The sequence below is a fragment of the Crocuta crocuta genome, unplaced genomic scaffold, assembly GCF_008692635.1.
Source record: "Crocuta crocuta isolate KB4526 unplaced genomic scaffold, BGI_CrCroc_1.0 scaffold42, whole genome shotgun sequence".
Taxonomy (NCBI): Eukaryota; Metazoa; Chordata; class Mammalia; order Carnivora; family Hyaenidae; genus Crocuta; species Crocuta crocuta.
The window spans coordinates 4,112-24,761 of record NW_027528744.1 but is presented as its reverse complement, the minus strand read 5'-3'; the positions used below and the strand labels follow the sequence as shown (position 1 = coordinate 24,761).

Below are 20,650 nucleotides of genomic sequence, written 5' to 3'. Positions count from 1 at the left end.
GAGAGCAGATCCCAAGTGGGCTCTGTGCTGTCAGCATAAAGCCCACCTGATGCAAGGCTCAGATTCAGGTACGGTGCAATCAGGACCTGAGTAGAAATCAAGAGTCAGAAGCTTAACTGACTGAGCCACCCAGGTGACCATGGAAGTAGGTTTTTGAAAACAACTTGGCATCTTGATATGTTCATTTATTTACTTCTCTACTTTCTAACTTCATTAAGGGAAACTGAGATTTGATTAAAGCCAACGACTAAAAGAGGGGTTTTTTTAGTAGTATTTTCCAGAAGAGCCGAAACTCAATAGAGAATCTGGATGGAAAGAAAAAGAAGATTCCTTTTGTCTCTCTTTAACTTAGATCCAGTATTAGTTTTCTATTACCATGTAATAAATCACCATAAACCAGTGACTTAAACCACACACATTTGTTATCTCAAAGCTTCTGTAGGTCAGGTTGGGCTTAAATGGGAACTCTGCTCAGGGTCTCACAAGACTGCAGTCGAGCTTTTGGGTGGGCTGAGTTCTCATCTCTACCTTTAAATCTTAGGCTGTAGAATTTAGTTCCTTGAAGCTGTAGGAATGAAGTCCTTGGCTCTTGGAGATCATTGCTCTCCACTGTTAGTTCATAACAAAGCTATTTGCTTCTTCAAGGTTAGCAAAGAGGATCTCATTCTCTCAAGGAGGGCTCCAGTTCCTTTCAAAGGACTCACCTGGTTAGGTCAAGTTCGCCAAAGATCATAATCCTTTGATTAACTTAAAATCCATTTATTAGAAACATTTACTAAATTTGCAAAAATCCCTTTAGCTTCTGCCATATCATTTACTATAATCACAGGAGTGATATCCCATCATACTCAAAGATTCTACCCATACTAAAGGGGAGAGAATTAATACAAGGACACAGATTGTTACGGCTCAACTTAAAATTCTGTTTGTACCGCACATATCAAATCCAGTTTTATTGAATCAGTTTCTTACATCCTATTTTCCAGACCTCATCACAGGCTTTACAGCTAGAGGCCCAGCACAGATAAATTACAGAATTACCAACTCTGAGGCCCTCGTTGATACGGCCCAGGTCGCTTTCCCCAGGACCTTCTCCGATTACTCTTCTTAGCAATTATTCTGGACTTCTTCAAAGCAGTGTGTGAAATGCTTTGTTTTCACAAGGCTATAAACTGGATCCTACCATCCACCCCAAGCATAGACCTAATTGTACATCAAAGCATAGGAAGAAATAGCCTTATAAATGTATTATAAGTTTGAAATCTCTGAAGTGATTTAGTATATATACATACTACTAAATAATGGTGAATCTAAAATGTTCTTATTTTTGCTAATAAAATTTCAAGAACAATTCTTTATTTTCTTATGAAAAAATGAAATGTTACCTTGTTCAGTTTTTTCCATTGCTGATACTCTACATCAGTGTATTGCAAAAGTAAAAGTTACCCATTTGAGAGGTGCTGTCCCTCCACTCTACTGCTTTTTGGCACATGTGATGGAGTAAAAAGAAAAAGTACTGACTTCCTCTATGACATACATTATTCATAACACTGAAGAACATCTTTGTTTCTCCATGTCACTGAATCACAACAGTGAAACTGAAATCAGTAAACCATTTTAAATACTCTGAAGTACAGATTGCTTTCTGTAGCTTTATTTTACTTGCCATCTTGAAAACTGATGATTCCCTTCCAGGATTCTGTTTTAATGATCTCAGAGTTCAATTCCAAAATTATTAAGGATATAGAAATACGATATTTAAGGACAAAATGCAAGCTTTGTGCTTTTACAAGTTAGAAAAAACAAAGGTACAAGGAATATCCTCAGCATCACCAAAGCAATTGCCTTTTTCAGTTCTTTGCAAGAACACTGCTTTCTTCTCCCTGTGAGGCAGAGTGGCCTTTGGTGTTGGAATAAGTAGTAAGTACAAAGACATAAAATGAGTAGACTGTCTAGAACATAAGCTTAATAAAATCAAAGAAATCCTTAAAAGACAAAAAGTCTAAAGCTAAGTGCCAGAACCATTTAGAAGACATAATACCAACTAAAAATAATGGGGGGAAAGCCCTTGCAGCTCTCATTCAGAAATAAATAGTCACTAATTTATGGGGTGCCTGGGTGGCTAAGTTGGTTAAGCTTGGTTTTGGCTCAGGTCATGATCCCAGGGCCATGAGATCAAGTCCTGCATCTGGCTCCACAGTCAGAGCACAGTGCCTGCTTGGGATTCTCTCTCCCTCTCTCTCTGTCCCTCCTGTGCTCTTTCTCTTTCTCAAGATAAATAAACAAACTTTTAAAAAAAGAAATATTCATTAATTTAACCAGTAACACTTCAGTTAATGATACCATGTTAATAATAATAATATTGGTGATAATGATGGAAATACAGACATGACCTGTTTTATTGCACTTTGCAGATATTGCATGTTTTATTAATTGAAGTTTTCTGGAAACCGTGCACCGAGCAAGTCCATTGGCACCATTTTTTTTCAACAGCATAAGCTCACTTCATGTCTCTGTGTCACATCTGTTAACTTTCACGGTACTTCAAAATTTTTCATTATTACTGTCTTTATGGTGATCTGTGATCAGTGATCTTTGATGTTATTATTTTAATTGTTCTGGGGGCCCCATGAACTGTGCCTATGTAAGATAGCAAACTTAAATGATAAATGTTGTGTGTGTTATGACTGTCCCACTGTCTGGCCATCCCCCCACCTTGACTCAGGCCTCTCCTCAGGACTCCCTAATCCCTGAGACACAATAATATTGAAATCAGGCCAATTAATAACCCTACAATGGCCTGTAAGTGTTCAAGTGAAACGAAGAGTTGCATGCGTCTCACTTTAAATCAGAAGCTAGAAATGATTAAGTTTAGTGAGGAGAGGAAGTTGAAAGGTAACACAGGTGAAAAGCTAAGCCCCTTGTGCCAAACAACCAAGTTGTAAATGCAAAGGCAAAGTTCTTGGAAAGTGAAGTGTCACTCCAGTGAACACGTGGATGATATGATATTACTGATATGGAGAAAATGTTAGTATTCTAGACAGAAGATCAAACTAGCTACAACATTCCCTTCAGTCAAAGCCAAATACAGAGTAAGGCGATAACTCTCCTCAATTCCATCAAGGTTCCAAGAGGTGTGGAAGCTGTGGAAGACAAGTTTGATGTGAGCAGAGTTTGGTTGATGAGATTTAAGTGAAAGAAACCATCTCTATAACATACAAGTACAAGGTGAAGCAGTAAGTGCTGATGTAGAAGTGGCCGCAAGTTATCCAGAAGATCAGATAACTCATAAAGATGGCTATTGTTCAGTGAGGCTAAACAATTTTCCGTATAGATAAAACAGTCTTATATTGGAAGAAGATGCTATCTAGGACTTTTATAGCTAAAGAAGTCAATGGCTTGCTTCAAAGTTTCAAAGGATGGGGCATGTGACTTTTGATCCTGGGGTCAAGAGTTGGAGCCCCATGTTGGGTGTAGAGATTATGTAAATAAATAAACTTTAAAAAAAGTTTCAAAGGACAGGATGACTCTCTTATAGGGCCAATGCAGCTGGTGATTTTAAGCAGAAGTCAAAGCTCATTTACCATTCTGAAAATTGTAGGGCTCTTAAGAATTACACTACATCTATTCTGCATGTGCTCTATAAGCGCAACAACAAAACCTGAATGACACCATGTCTGTTTATATAGCATGGTTTACTGAATATTGTAAGCCCACTATTTGGACCTTCTACTCAGAAAAAAATATGCCTTCCAAAATATTATGCTTATTGACCATACACCTGGGTCACCCTAGAGCTCTGATGGAGACATACAATGAGATGGGTATTGTTTTCATGCTTGTGAACACAATGTCCATTCTGCAACCTGTGGACCAAGGGGTAATTTCAATTTTCAAGTCTTGTTATTTAAGAAATACATTTCATAAGGCTATCATTGCCAGAGATAGTGATTTCTCTCATGGATCTTGGCAAAGTAGACTGAAAACCTGTGGAAAGGATTCATTATGCCAGATGCCATTAAAAACATCTGTGATTCACAGGAAGGGGTTAAAACTCAGCATGAATAGGAATTTGGAAGAAATTGATTTCAATCCTCATGGATGACTTTAAGGGGTTCAAGACTTCAGAAAAGGAAGTAACTACAGATGTGGTGGAAAAAGCCAGAGAATGAAAATTAGAAGCGGAGCCTGAAGATGGAACTGAATTGTTGTTGCTCATGATAAAACTTTAACAGATCAGGAGTTGCTTCTTCTTAAAGATGAGCAAAAAAAGTGGGTTCTTAAGATGGAATCTCTTCATGGTGAAGATGCTGTGAAGACTGTTGATATGACAACAAAGGATTTAGTATATGAAATAAGCTGAGTTAATGGAACAGCTGCAGGGTTTGAGAGGATTAACTCCAATTCTGAAAGAAATTCTACCATGAATAAAATTCTATCAACAGCATCACATGCTATGGAGAAATTGTAAAAGGAAGAGTCAATGTGGCAAATATTACTGTTGTCTTATCTTAAGAAATTACCACAACTGCCCCTGTTCTGAGCAACCACCACCCTGACCAGTCAACAACCATCAACATGGAGGCAAGACCCTCACCAACAAAAAGATTACAACTAGCTGAAACTCAGATGACGGTTAGCCTTTTTTTAAATAATAAACTGTCTTTAAATTAAGGTGTGTATATTTTTGTTTAGACATCATGCTATTTCACACTTAAAGGACTGTGATGTGGTATAAATATAACTTTGAAATGCACTGGGAAAGCAAAAACTCCCTTTGACTGTCTTTATTGTGATATTAGCTCTATTGCAGTGAAACCAAAACCACAGTATCTCTGGGTTATGCCTTGTAGATGATCAGAGGGCTTACTTTGTGTCTTCCTCTAAAATATTATGTGTAGAATCCTATTTAACCTTTAGAACAAGCCTAAGAGGCAGATGCCCTTGTTACCCCATTTTGCATATGTTAGTGACTCACTTCTGGACTCTGATGCCCATCGTATGCTGTAGTAGAATGCACTGCCCGACCATATCCTGCCTACATTCTCAGTTTTCCTACACACCAAAAACTTTCTACCTCCATTCCTTCCTCAAGCACCTGTGACATTCTGCAGTCACACAAGCATGCTTGGCGCAAGCATGGCCCAGGCCTCGGTGATACACCCTTCGGAGCAAGCCTTAGCAAATGGCATGTGGGGATTGGTAAGTCTTCTTGGTTACTCATCAGGTCTTGCTGGGGGCATTCCACACCATGTCCTGGAGGTCCCAGTACTAACCTGATTTTTCATTCACCCTGTGCTGACCCCCTTCCATTCCCTATGTTATTCTCGCCCCTACCACTGCCTTCTGGGATTCTCGCCCAAGGGAGCTCAAATCTGTGTCAGGCTCTGATTCTGCATAACCACACCTAAAAAAACATGGTGTTTTTCTTCTATGACAGACTGCTAATAAGACATTATTATTTAAGGTAATTTAAATAATTTCAATTACAATTTAAGGTAATTAACTGAAGTGTGAGAACTTTTAAACTTGAATATACTTTTTGGAAAAGCAATTTATTTTATTCTTATAATTTATACTCAAATTTTCTTTAATAAAGAAGAAAGCTTTGTTCATTCTCTTCTAAATTTAACTAGGAATTATTCTCTGATAACTTTTTTCAATAGGTTTATATGTTCTCAAAACACTAGAAAATTTAGAAAAGCTTAAATATACAATTTTGTAGTCAATGTCTCCCAGTACATTTGTTACAAAATTATAATCCTTTAAAATTTAAAACCACTCATCAGTCTACATATGAATGATATCTCTAAGTGATAAATTGGTCATTCTTTACCGACAAAGATAATTTCATTTTAGGCTATTATAGCAGAGCATCTACACATATTGACAATGGGCAAAATCCATACTTTTTAATAATTTTTTTAATGTTTACTTATATTTGAGAGAGAGAGAAACAGAGCATGAGCAGGGGAGGGGTAGAGACAGAGAGACACACACAAATTAGAAGTATGCTCCAGGCTCTGAGCTTTCTGCACACAGCCTGCTGAGGGGCTCAAACTCAAAAACTGCAAGACCATGACCTGAGTTGAATTCAGAAGCTTACCCGACTGAGTCACCCAGGCACCCCAGGCAAAATCTGCACTTAACAGGAAGGTGCAAAACAGGGGCATAATAAATGAAGAAATTCAGTATAAGTTATAAAGACAGAGAATGTCTCCTTTTCCCCAGAATCCATTTTCTTTTGACATTGGAAGCTTGAAAGGCTTAGAGACATGAGTTTATGTTTCAAGTGGTTGTGAAGATCTAGGAGTTCTTCTCATTTCTCAAGAGAGGATCTGTTCATTTCAAAAAGATGAGTTCTTTCTTTTTTCTCTTAAGAGGACAGGAGGGGCTGCTGTGCAGTTGTTTTTATAAAGCTCCCCAGTTGGATACTTTTGGGTTCTTCTCCACAGTACATATCCCCTGCATATGCTGCTGACAAATGGTCTCACTGCATCTCCCTGAAGAGAGAGACTGAAGCTTGGGAAACCAATACAATAAGTAATAATGTCTGATCTTTAATCTAGAAACCTGGTGTTTGCTTTTAGAATAATACATAGATAGATAACTAAAAACTTGCCAATAAATTTTCTTAGAAGTGAATCTTTGATATGGTCTAGGAGGAGACTTTTTACCTGCAAAAGAAATGTGATACATTTCTTTTTTTTTTTTTTAAGTTTATTTATTTTGAGATAGAGGGAGAGAGAGCACACATTCATGCAGAGGAGTGGGGGAGGGGGAGAGAGGGAAGGAGGGGAAGGGAGAAAGAGAGAAAGAAAGAGAGAGAGAGAGGGAGAGAGAGAGAGAGAGAGAGAGAAAATCCCAAGCAGGCTTTGCAATGCCAGCACACAGCCTGATATGGGGCTCAAACCACAAACTGTGAGATCATGACCTGAGCCAAAGTCAAGAGCTGGATGCTTAATCAACTAAGCCACCCATGCACACCTATAATACATTTCTGATATATATTCATAAGTAAATTGACTGAAATATTTTCTTTTCACAATTTTTGGAGGACCCCCATGTGAGGCAACCCAATCTGGTAGAGGCTAGCAAGTGGATGGTAAAAGAATTCACCCAAGGAAGAACAAAAGAGATAGAAGTTTATTGAAGATACTGCAAGGGAGCAGGGAGGCCATCCAAAGCAGGCTCCAGGCTCTGAACTTTCTGCACAGAGCCCGACATGGGGTTTGAATTCACAAACTGTGAAATCATGACCTGAGCTGAAGTTGGATGCTCAACCAATTGAGCCACCCAGATGCCACAAGATCTCATTCTTTTTTATGGCTGAGTAGTATTCTTCTACTACTACTACTACTACTACTACTACTACTACTACTACTACTACACACATACATATACAGTGACATATCATTATTCCTCAAAGTCCATGGTTTACATTAGGGTCACTGAGTAGTTTTTATTTACGTATTTTGTCAACATGTAAATATATGTGGAATGTAAAACGCATTCAAATTATCAGGATAAAATCAATGCAGTGAAAACAGTGCCTTATGCTTTATAATATTAATTAAATTCAATCTCTAAAATTTATCACCTATCATTTCATTTTTATGTATATATAATTAAAATGCATATATACTGAAGTAATTAAAAAAATTTTTTTATAGATACCAGACCAGTTGTCGCCAGAAGTATAGGAAGAAAATTAACCACAAAAGATGAAGGCAACTTTCTGAAGTGATAGAAATTTTCTATATTTTTATTTTGGTGCTAGTTACGACTGTATTTTCCTGTCAAACTCATCAAACTGTAAGTACTTCTCTATGTAAATTATATCTCAATAAACTTGAGTTGAAAGAAAATTTTTAAATATGACTATTTTTAAAAGAACTTTGTGTAATAGAGGACTGGTAATTCAGAAAGAAAAAATGATCACTGAGTATAAAGTGTGTTCTGAACATAAGGTGGTAAAAAAATAATTTGCTTTCTGCAGAGATGGAAAGTTTTGCCTCAGCCAGACTGAACACATACTATCAAAAATTATCTGCTTTTTGACTGCTTTTGAGTAGTTTATGACCACAGTCAATTATTTAAAAAAGAAGAGGCAAACAGAAAGAATAGTAAGGGATTATCATGTCTAGATAAACTAAAACAGTTAAACCATATGTTGTTTTACTTTTGTTATGGTTGCTGTAAAGTGCTGTTATTGCGGTTAATAACACAGGAAGGCCGTACCTACTTCTCAATCTTTCTGCATACTTGTGCACCTTTCCGAAAATTCCTTTGATTTTACTGTCCTCCAAGGTCAGCCCTAAATTTAGACTAATAAAACTGACAGGTTGTTTTTATAGCCAAACCAATTTTGATGCTTCTTCAACAGCTCTTAGGTAGCACCAAAGGCTTGAAATCACCTCACCCTGAATTCCTTTCTGTGGCACTTAAGAGCAAGGAGGGACTAACTGCCCAATACAATTAGGCACAACTAGAATATCCTGCATTTTCTTAATTTTCTCATTGTGTGTCCCATTGTGGGAAAACTCTTTCCTTCTTCTCTGGAATATGACTTTCAGTTACTATTTCCCTGGTAAACTGAATAGATTGTATGTCAACTATGTTGCTAAGCAGCAAATGGTACAAGTGATCGCCTAGTTGGTAAATTTCATCTGGTCTGGGAGAAGCAGAAACACATGCTATGAAGCCATGTCTTTTGGCTTCCTTGAGTGTAACGATTCTTGTAACTGGGCAGGTCCATAAAAGTTATGTCTATGATGTAGTTATGAGAGATATTGGCTCCTGTGAGGAAGGAGGCCTTTATACCAGAGTGGTCCTTCCACCTGTTCAGGGTGATTTTGTCTTTTTCCATCAGCCCTGTATTACCTGGGGAGCCAAAGAAGACAACTCTCACCTGACTGTGGGGCTTGCTGCATGGACTTTAAGAGATAGCTGATGCTATCCTTTTGTTGAGTTGTGGTTCCTGCCCTGTATTTTCCTGAAGAGCTATCAGGTATGGCCTTGGATCATATTGTAAGGCTGATCTTCAGTTCAACCTCAGGGTCACATTGGGCATGGGGTATTGTTTTTTGAGATGCGGCAATGTTTTCAAAGCAAAAAGGAACACTCAACTTCCCCAAGATCAATTTTGTATAGATAAAGTATTATTCTTTGATCTGCTATTACATGCCCTACTGGAGTAAGGGAGGCAAGCTCCTAGTTGTGCACATAACACAGTGGCTGTCAATAAATTTACTTCTGGGAAGATTTTATTTGTAGTTTTAAAATACTTTTATCAATTGGAGATGATCTGGGTACACACATTAATGTACTGATTGTAAGGCATTGGAGATTTACCAATGTCTTCATTGCCTATAATACATTTTCCCCCTCAGGGTAATTATCACGTAAATTACAATTATTTCCAGTTGCTTATGTAATAATTTCCAGTAGGGGACTCCACTGTCTTCCATACTGATAGGATTGGTTTCTATAATAAAATTATCAGAAGCATTCAGTATATTCTCAACAGGTGGCCTCTTCTCCCCTCATGTTTACCTGAAGGTCCTTACTGTAAGCTAAAGACTAGATATCATGTCTTCTGGAAAAATTACAAAGACTCAGATATTGGTGGAAAAGACTACTGAGGCTGTTAAGAGTAAGTCCACAGGTGCAGGTTTCTAAATGTAAGCTGAGACTGGCACATAAGTAAATACCTGATCAACTGTTCCAGGAGACTCGAAAGATAGGATTCCAGAACTAATTTGCTCCAAAGACAAATGATTTTATGAAAGTAAACTGCTAACCCAAGATCAGCAGAAGAAATAAGACCCTGTGAAAGTGAACCAACACTGCTTTAAATACTGATATTCTTTTTAATGGTTTATTTTATAATAAGCACATGATAAGCCTCCTTTAGTCTGCTCCTCTCAAGCCCAAATTTAGAAGATTAAATTAGTACTAATTAGAATGAATGCCCTCTCTTAAAATAATCAATGGTCTACTACCAAAAATATAGACTCATTCTTAATCGGGATACTGTGCCAATTGACATTTCAAAATATACAGAAAGGATAATTTTGTATGCTTCACATGACCCAATTTCAGGGAATGTGTAAGTAATTCCCTGAGAATAGTTCTTTCCATGGGCCTAATACATCAAAATTCAGGAACACATAAAATTTCCTTTATGTTTATACCAACAAGGAACATATTCTTTAAGAAGTTTAAATATGGTAAACTATAAATATAAGCTAATTAACCTCCAGTGAATTAAGGACAATGTCTAATAAATAGAGCTCAGAGATGCACTTTTTAAATGAGTTAAGCTTGAAAACATCCTTTGTTAACAGATGTTGAATTAAATTATACTTATTCTAAATCAAATCAACTGAAACAAATCACATTTCAAAAAAAACAACCATTGGCAAATTCTATGCAGATCCTGAAGGAAATACAATGCATATTAACTGGTCTTATCGATAAACCACTGAGAACAATGTCAGATTTTATACACAGTGCCTTTCCTGGGTCCTTTTACTTTTCATGGCCCTGCAGTTATTTGCAAATAAAAGTTGATCCTTCTTCTCTAAGTACACTAAAACCTTGGATTGTGAGTAACTTGTTCTGCAAGTGTTCTACAAGATGAGCAAACATTTCTAATAAATTTTCATTTGTTAAATCAGCAATGTCTTGCATATGAGAAGCACATGAAACCGAATGTCACATGATCACAACTGAGCCAATGGTTCTCTCTCTCTCACTGAGGATTTGTAGATGATGATCTCAGATGCGTGGTCTCACGCCACGGTATGTGCCAGAAATCAGTCATTTTCCAGATCATTGGAAGGTGCCCACAACTGGTACTAGTGTATTTTTTGTCCTTTCAAAGCATCTATGGACAATCTTTTGCTTTTCTATACAAGAGTAACCTTAGGAATGCTTCGCTTCATTCTACGTCCCTGGATAGGTTCCTTGTTCACGATGCATGAAAAGAAAAAGATTTCCTTGAGCCAATACATAGCAGTGATTCTGTTAGTGATAGTGAAAGTCATCCTATACAATAACCCTCCTCTCTCTGGTTGCCCTCACACCAGGCACGAAGGTGTGAGGTTAATTTATTTTTCTTTATATTTTGTATTTTCTTTAATATTTTGTATTATATTACAGTATTATAGTCCNTTTGTTAAATCAGCAATGTCTTGCATATGAGAAGCACATGAAACCGAATGTCACATGATCACAACTGAGCCAATGGTTCTCTCTCTCTCACTGAGGATTTGTAGATGATGATCTCAGATGCGTGGTCTCACGCCACGGTATGTGCCAGAAATCAGTCATTTTCCAGATCATTGGAAGGTGCCCACAACTGGTACTAGTGTATTTTTTGTCCTTTCAAAGCATCTATGGACAATCTTTTGCTTTTCTATACAAGAGTAACCTTAGGAATGCTTCGCTTCATTCTACGTCCCTGGATAGGTTCCTTGTTCACGATGCATGAAAAGAAAAAGATTTCCTTGAGCCAATACATAGCAGTGATTCTGTTAGTGATAGTGAAAGTCATCCTATACAATAACCCTCCTCTCTCTGGTTGCCCTCACACCAGGCACGAAGGTGTGAGGTTAATTTATTTTTCTTTATATTTTGTATTTTCTTTAATATTTTGTATTATATTACAGTATTATAGTCCTTTTTATATGAATATTTTTGGGTCATGGAACAAATCATCTGAGTTTCCATTATTTCTTATGGGGAAATTTGCTTTGTTTAGATTACAAGCATGTTTCCAGAATGAATTATGCTCATGAAACAAGGTTTTATTGTATAATTAAGCAGGGACACTTGGGTGGCTCAGTCGGTTAAGCATTTGACTCTTGATTTTGGCTCAGGCAAAGAATTCAATGGTTCGTGAATCTGAGCCCCATGAAAGGCTCTGCCCTGAAAGCATGGAGCCTGCCTGGGGTTCTCTCTCTCCCTCTCTCTCTGACCCCCCTGCTTGTGCACTCTCTCTCTCAAAATAAATAAACTTAAAATAAATAAATATATAAATACATGTAATTAAGCAAAGTAAATCTATAACCATAACAATATAATAAATAGCACATTTGAAAGTATTATTTAGTTAGGTATGATGTGACTACATTTCATACATGGAAACATCATCTTCAGAGTCCCTTCAGGAGATTGGTATAGTAGTTGCTGTGTGGCTTAAAGAGTTTCAGATTTTTATTTGGTAAAAAATGTCACTTCTTGGAAATTTTGAAGAAAGGAGTGCCCTGGTGTGTGTAGTGCTATAGACAGCTTGGAGAAGAGCCACTGAACATTTTGACCTGGCTCAGAGTAAGTGAAGTGTTAAGACCAGTACAAAAAGCTTTCCAGAACAATGGTGCAGTTCTGGAGTCATTTACAAGATCCCAGGTAGAAGTTCATTCTCAGTGTTTAGTAGTTATATGGCTTTAGTTATAATAACATGCACCTGTGAATCTTTGTATGTCAATGAGTGATGCTTTTTGCATCTATGAGAATAAGATAGGAAAAACAGAACAGAATGTATGTATTCTGCAGAAGTTTATATATATATGTATGTATATATGTGTATATATATTTTATGTTTATGTATGTATATATGTGTATGTATATGTACATATATATTTTATATATATGAGGTTTAATTTAAGATCATAAGTTATGTGAGGGGCTTATGGGTGGTTCAGTCAGTTGAGTGTCTGACTTCGGCTCAAGTCATGATCTCATGGTTCATGGGTTCAAGCCCCGTGTTGGGCTCTGTGCTGACAGCTTAGAGCCTGGAGCCTGCTTTGGATTCTGTGTCTCTCCCTGTCCCTCCTCTGCTCATTCTCCATCTCTCTCTCAAAATAAATAAACATAAAAACTTAGTAAAAAAAGATCATAGACTATGTGAAATAGCCATCATTAAAACTGAATCCCTGTGATTTAAAAAAAAGTTCCCAATGATAGGAAACCAGTCAAAGGAATGACATTTAACATGTATGTATATGATTGTCTGTATTGGGTAAAACAGGCAATACCTCATTCTATCATTTGTAAGAAATGCGAAAAAACAATTGACTAACAACACATTGAATTCACAATCTTAGCACAAAAATGCAACAGGACAGACCTTTTCTTGATCAAAATAGCTCATCAGCCACTGTAAATCTAAAGAAAGCTGCCAAGAAAAGTATCTCCAACCTGCTCAGAGATAAACCTTCCTCTGATGATACAAGTTGTATTCTCCTTCTGGGTAAAAAGGAACATACACACAACTTAATTTTCTGATCAGCTTTAATGGGAATAGAACTTTTTCTAGGAACCATCAGTATATACAGTATGTCTGTGACACTGGGACACTTTTGAGAGTTAAATGAGGCACTATTTATGCCAGTTAAAAAAAAAAAAAGAGCTACCCTCAGGCAAACCAAGATATACAGCCATCTACCAGAGAGGACATTCCTCAGGGTCAGAACCAGAGAGGGTCCTGAACACCAGAAGGAGAGTGTAGATGTTGGGATGGCAGTGGCCCTTACAGCCAATCCTGTGAAGATGACAGGAAAAATATATAAAAAGCCACCATCATGCCTGATGCATAATTCACACCAGAAATACAACCATGCCTTACCCACTCAGAGAATCACTCTCTTTAAAAGTTTTCAGAAATTCCATTTAATGGCAAAATTGCTGGCAGGCTCTCCAATGTGAAAAAAGCTTATTTATACCTATATACTATAAAAATGAAAAATATTTCATTTTTATCAAATTCCATTATTTTGGGGAAAAATTGCTTTTCCCTTCATTTTCTCAGATCTGACTATCTTATAACTGATATCAGTTCTCAGTTAGTGAGATTTCACTAGTGAGAAAAGTGAAGCTTTCAGGGGGAACCTCCTAAATCCTTTCCCATCCCCCAGATTTCTGTAATCTTTACTCCAACCTGAGAACCCTGTTCTCACAACACTTGGAAACTTTCCTTCGTCAGTGACACATCAGACTCACACAGATTGAAGTGACTGGAATTCTTGAACTCTACTCAGGGAGGAATTTCTAACATTGTCATGAATACAATGGCAATAAACAAGTTTACATGAATCACTTTTTTTTTTTTTGCAGGTAATCTAATGCCTCATTAAATTTGTTATATGACACAGTTTATTTTAGATCTTTTTAAAAAATGTTTTATTTATTTCTTTTTTTCACTTTTATTTTTTATTTTATTTATTTATTTATGTATGTACAAATAGTTTATTGTCAAGTTGGTTTCCATATAACACCCAGGGCTCATCCCCACAAATGCCCTCCTCCATGCCCATCTTCCCCCTCCCCTCCCACACCCATCAGTCCTCAGTTTGTTCTCAGCATTCAAGACTCTAAAATGTGTTATTTATTTCTGAGAGAGAGGGACACAGCGTGAGCAGGGGAGGGTCAGAGAGAGAAGGAGATACAGAATCTGAAACAGGCTCCAGGCTCTGAGCTAGCTGTCAGCACAGAGCCTGACACGGGGCTCGAACCCACGAACCATGAGATCATGACCTGAGCCAAATTCGGACGCTTAACCAATTGAGCCATCCAGGTGCCCCTAGTTTACTTTAGTAAACTAAGACCTTCTTTGGGTGATGGTAAAACATGGCTCACTTTTTAAAACAAAAATTTTTTTTTAATTTTTATTTATTTTTTAAATTTATTGATTTTTGAGAGAGAGAGAGAGACAGAAAGCATGAGTGGTGAGGGCCAACGAGGGAGAGAGAGAATCCTAGGCAGGTTCCACGCTGTTTAGCACAGAGCCCAATGTGGAGCTTGAGCCCATGAACTGTGAGATCATGACCTGAGCTGAAGTCTGACAATTAACTACTGGAGCCACCCAGGTGCACTGCCCCAATTTTTTTATTATTTAAATTTGTTCATAGTGTTTGAAGAGAAACAGTTGTCCTCGACAGTGAGTTGACTTGGATTCTCCTAAAGACATGTCTAAGTCCTAACCTCCATACCTGTAAAGGTGAACTTATTTGGAAATAGGGTCTTCATAGATGTACTGCAGGTATTAATCTTCAGATGAGATGATCGTGGATTTAGGGGGGACCCTAAATCCAATGACCATCCTTATGAGAGAGAAAGCAGGGAGAGATTTGAGACATGGAGACACAGAGGAGAGTGCCATGTGAGGATGGAAGCAGAGATCAGTGATGCTGCCACAGGGGAAGGGATCCCTGGACTCAACAGAAACTAGAGGAAGCAGGGAAGAAGTCTTTCCAAGAGCCTTTGGAGGAAGTGTTGCCCTTGACTGACTCCTGGACTCCAGAGCTGTGACGTAATAAATCTCTGTTGTTTTAAGCCACCAAGTTTGTACGAATTTGTAAAATCATCCCTAGAAAATTATTACCTCTTCCATAGTACAAATTATAAGAAACAACATTGTAGAGAATTGCTAGCACCAGACCTTAGAGATTACTCTGTCTTACTTTTCTAACAATACAAATAATCGTGTCAAGACATTACATTCAAAAGTGGTACATTATAATATGGCCCCGAAAAACCCAGTCCAATTAAAATATAAATAGCCTGGGCCTAATAAAAACTAGACATGACGATTGTCATAGGGCTGCCAGTTAAAATAAGGAGCTCAGTTAAAACTGAAATTTCAGATAAACAATGCAAAACATTTTAGTAAAGTATGTCCTAAATAGTATGAGATGAATTTATTTAAAATATTTTTATTATTTATTTTTTATTACATAAACTGACACGTAATATTGTGTAAGTTTGAGGTGTCCAGCCTGTTACTCTGATACATTTATAAATTATCTTATGTTGCCATTGTAGCAATACTTACCACATTACATATAGTACAATATTATTATCTGTTTTCATTATATTGTGGATTCGATGAGATGCATTTCTACTAAAAGAAAATGTTTTGTTTATATGAAATTCAAACTTAATGAGGGATCTTGTATTTTTATTTGCTAACTCTGGACCCCTACAACTGCAGCAGAGAGATTGTACATATCACTCAAAATCACAGAGGTAATAGAATGTTGAGCTTGGCTTTGAAATTCTGTCTGTCAAACTCTTCAAGATCATATGTTTCTAGTTCATTAGGCTGCTTAAAACAGAGACAATAAAACTTAGCAAGAGGCAGACACATTGTAGGAAGAATGATGGCCAGTTCTGACTGCAGAGCCCAACTCAGTGCCAATTATGTATGAAGGAAGATTCTGGAGATGAAAAGTTCAAACAACATCCTAGTGGTGTTGGTGATGGTGAAGTGAATTTTCCCATTCCACTATTCTGTGCAAAGGTGATATGTAACAGAGGGAGCCCAGGCATTTTGGTTTTGATGGGCACTAGGTGAGAGCGTCAATGCAATAAATGATAAAAGTATAATTTCTGCTAGTTATAACAGTTACACAAATACTTTTGCTGACATTTACCTTTTTCCAAAATCCACATGGCTCCCAGGTACCATCATCCTTAAATCTCAATGGCTTTTTGGAACTCCCTCATCCATGTGACCTCAGATGCTAGCAGATATTCCTCTGGAGGGCCTCTCACATTTTCCTTTCCTTCTCCATTTCCACATCCATAATCCCAGATCAGACCCTCCAAACTACATTCCCACATGCCTGCAAGAGTTTAAGAGCTGTGTTCTCCTTCAAACTATCCATCTCCATCTAATTGTCTTGTATGTATACAATTCACAAGTTTAAACTGACCCAATAGGACCTATCCAATCACATACTTAACACATCTGTCATCCACAGGTGTGTCTAAGATCAATTTTAGTCAATCCGATACTTAGGTTGTTTCCTTTGTTTAAATATCTCTTCTCACATCTACCTGATAAAAACCTCATAAATGCCAGGCCAAGTGAGTAAACCAGTGGAGCCTGACTGGAGTTTGCATTTTAAACACTTTGGGATATTCTTCACTTCCACAAAGTATTTTCTTTCCTGTTTTTCTTAAGAATATGGTCCTCTCGTTCTCTCTTTAAAATTCCTATTTTTGGCAGAGACAGCCGTACAGAATAACTTGCAACTACAAGAAAGACAGTGTGTGTGTCCAGTGCCTTCCAGACTGAAATGCGTGGAGACATGGAATGCTAGGGCAAGACTGTGGCGATCCTGAGGACAGGATCTGTCCTCACTACTACTGAACACTACTCTGTTCAGATAACTCGCATCAAATATTGCCAGAGTTTGCCTGATGTTTTCTCACGATCACATTGAATTTATGCATTGTCGACAAGAATGTTACAGAAAGGATGTGCCTTTGTCACGGCATCACACCAGGGAGTCCATGTCAGTCTCAATCCCCTTGGGTTAGTTAGGAGGTGTCTTCCAAGTGTCTCCATTGTAAAGTTTCTATTCCTCCTTTAAAATTCAAATGGATATTGTTGGGAAATACCTTGAAATGATGCAACTATCTTATTTCTCATATAGATTTGCACATATAATTTTAGCATCTTTTGATGATTTTTGCCTTCAACATGTTACTGTGGTGTTTGTTAAAAGATGATTTTCTATTTTTATTTTCCCTTCTATAGTTGTTCATTGGAATTCTGCAATAAGGAAAAGTTGTACCTGCTCCCCCACTTACTTATTCAGTTATTTACTTACTAGCATGAGCTCACAGATATTTATATTATTTGATAGGTTAGAATTCATTATTACCATCATTCATTTTGTTGCTGAAAGTGTCCAAGTTTTGATTACCATGAGCTGCTCTTTTGAGTTGGCTTCTAAATTGTTTTGACATCATGCCATGAATTTTTTATTACTTCCTTGCTGCCTGGGCCTGCAAAATAGTCCAGGTTCATCTTGTACTTCCCTTGCCCCAGATCTGCAATCAACCATTTCTGCAGGAGCCCTGCTTACTTTTATTAGGGAAACTGTATTTAGTTTCCCTAACTAAGCCCAAAATCTGGGCTCAGTGTGTGTCGATTTCTTGTTTGCCATTACACATTTGCAATTGCTTCTAGGCCCTCTCAGCAGATAAATGTAGGAAACACACACACACACACACACACACACACACACTCACACACAAACACAGCATTCTATTCATTTTCATTTTTACCTGTTATACATAGTAAAACCAAGTAGCTCATACTTTCTAACACGGGCAGGTTCATTCCAGCTTTCTCCTGTTCTATTTTTATAACATCCTTCTCTAACAGGGGAAAACCTGGCTCTTATTATTTATAATATATTTACTCACTTGTTCAGTCCTAGTATACACCTGAGGTAGTTTCCAAACTGGCAGTCATGCTCTAGAGTACAACATGGATAGTGCTTTTTGTCTTGAGTTTTATGGTGTACAATCCAAATACTGTTTTACATGATCGTTTAGAGTAGTTGTTTTATTCCTCATCCCCCTAAGGTATGATTATAGTTACAATTAATTTTGGGTTCCTCCCACATCCTAATAGATACTTACTTAATTATCTAGTTAGCTGGGTCTGAAATACTGCCATAATAACAAGAGTTTACTCAGAGAAAAGTCACTTCCTCTTCACCCTTTTTATACCATTCCCATCCCTCATTCTTGACACCTGTTCTTATCCATATTATGTATATTACCAATCTTGTTAGCTTCTGGGTTTTACTTCTGATGTTTCCTTATGAAGAAATGAATGGATAATGGATAATTTTTTATGCTCCCTTCTTTCTTACATTCCATACTATCAGTAGTCTTTCGTACCTTGCTTTGTCACTTAATAATATATCCTGCAATTATTTTCATAACAATTCCTAGAGAATTTCCTTATTCTTTATTTTATAGCTGCATCGTATTTCATCATATGGGTGTACCACAGTTTATTTAACTACCTCCCCTATTTATGGACATTTTATAATTACAAACAATACTATACATAAATAATTATGTAAATATGTATTTAATACTAGAATGAAAACTTTGATCTCCTGATAGCTGATTCAATTCTATTTTAAATCAAATGATGCAATTTAATATAATTAAGAATACTCTGAAAACCAAAAAAAGTTGCATAAATGTATTCAATAAAATAATACTACGTTAATAGCATTATTTTCTTTCTCTCTTCTAATTGTAACTGTTTTTGAGACAAACAGTTCAATTCAATAAAAATTTGTCCTCAGCTACTTAACCAGATGATTCATTTTTAAAATTAAATGTATTAAAATTCTACATTTCCAATCATACCTTCATTCCTTAAGAAAGTTCTGATATTTACTAGTTTTTATTCAAAAATTAAATCAATTAGTTATATAGCTTCCGGTCTTAAAAAACATTATTATACTAAATTATTTTCTCTACTTGATTCTTATAGAGACAGGAGATAGAAATTATAAACAACTGTCCTAATTTGGATTCTTCCACACGCTAAGTGTGGGTGTCAAATAGGGTGGAAAGATAAAACAACATTGCGCGAAGCTGGGAACACTCTTCAGGCTGTCTGACACCTGTTGGAGGCTTAGGGGCTCCCCCTCCCCCACTTCCTTGTTGGAGGAGTTACACTCAAATTCAGCTTCCTTTGGAAATGTGAGTCCTCAGGGCACTCAGGTCTCCACATCTCGAATGGCTGGTATTTCAAAATATGAAAAGGATGATCCAAGTCTAGTTAGGGACCATCCCTGGTGCTGCCTTTAATCTGAGTTCAAGGAATCCCTCATGTAACCCAGGCTAGTTCACCAGGAGACTGCCTTGAGATTTGGAATCCAGAAACTAAAGAGACTTTTCCTTGTCCATTCTTTCACTGTGGCCTACAAAGACGTATCATGAGATTATTCCCAGGTCCAACCAAGCCTCAGAAAATCACCTGTGGGAATCTCCAAAGTTTTGGTGAAATGTTAGTCCTGGATTCTGCAGTTTCAGCAGATGCACCTGTGTAAATCTGTGCAGCAATAAGAACTTCAGGCCTGTCAAAAGGTGACTTCTGATAGGGCTCCAAATATGTGCTCCACCTACTAACCAATTGTGTACCTGATAACATATAAGGCAGGGTCTAATTTGTCAGCAGTTTGGCAGGAACCATTTTGTGTGGGTCAGGGTCAGTTTGGAGATTTTGATTTGTATCGTAACCACTTGCTCCACGGTCACAGGAGGCAGATAAAGCTTCGAGCCATATTGTTGACACAATCTTCTAAAAATTATAAAATTATTGTTGATTTTTTTTAACTTAACCAACCATAAGGAAAACAAAATCTGTCAAAGAATTAAGACAAGTTTCCAGGCGCTATTGTTCTTACCTCCTCGATCTCGGGCAGCTAAACTTTGACCCCTTCTTAAGGTAATGTCCAATTGGTACATTCCGGGATCAGCCAGGGGGACATCTGCATTACTGGTTCCAGCAGTATTTATTTTCTGAAAAACAAGAAATATACAAAATATTAAATTTAATACCTGTTTCCTATTTCCTCCAATGGGGAACCATATGAAGCTTCACTCAAACTGTAAGAATTAGTCAATAAAATAAATCATCTTATGCATTCACATGTCATAGTCACCCAGTTCTCTGCAGGCTTTTAAATTCATGAAATTCTTTACATCAAAATAAAAACATGACACAGGAATTCCTGTTTTAGCTCAAATTAGAGATAACAAATATAATAGGAAAAACATTCCCCATATAAAGCCCCACATAATTCAACTAAGGAAGACT

At 37.2% G+C, this 20,650-nt stretch overlaps 1 protein-coding gene across 1 annotated transcript in view; it reads right to left on the bottom strand.

The window, feature by feature from the left end:
• The window catches only part of MCTP1 (multiple C2 and transmembrane domain containing 1), a 292,860-nt gene extending 272,547 nt beyond the window's left edge, over positions 1-20,313 (bottom strand). The window contains exon 1 of the mRNA XM_077755308.1: positions 20,238-20,313. Within this exon, the coding sequence (XP_077611434.1) occupies positions 20,238-20,298 (61 nt within the window). The 5' untranslated portion in view covers positions 20,299-20,313. The remainder of the gene's footprint in view (positions 1-20,237) is intronic.
• Positions 20,314-20,650: the final 337 nt, after the last annotated feature.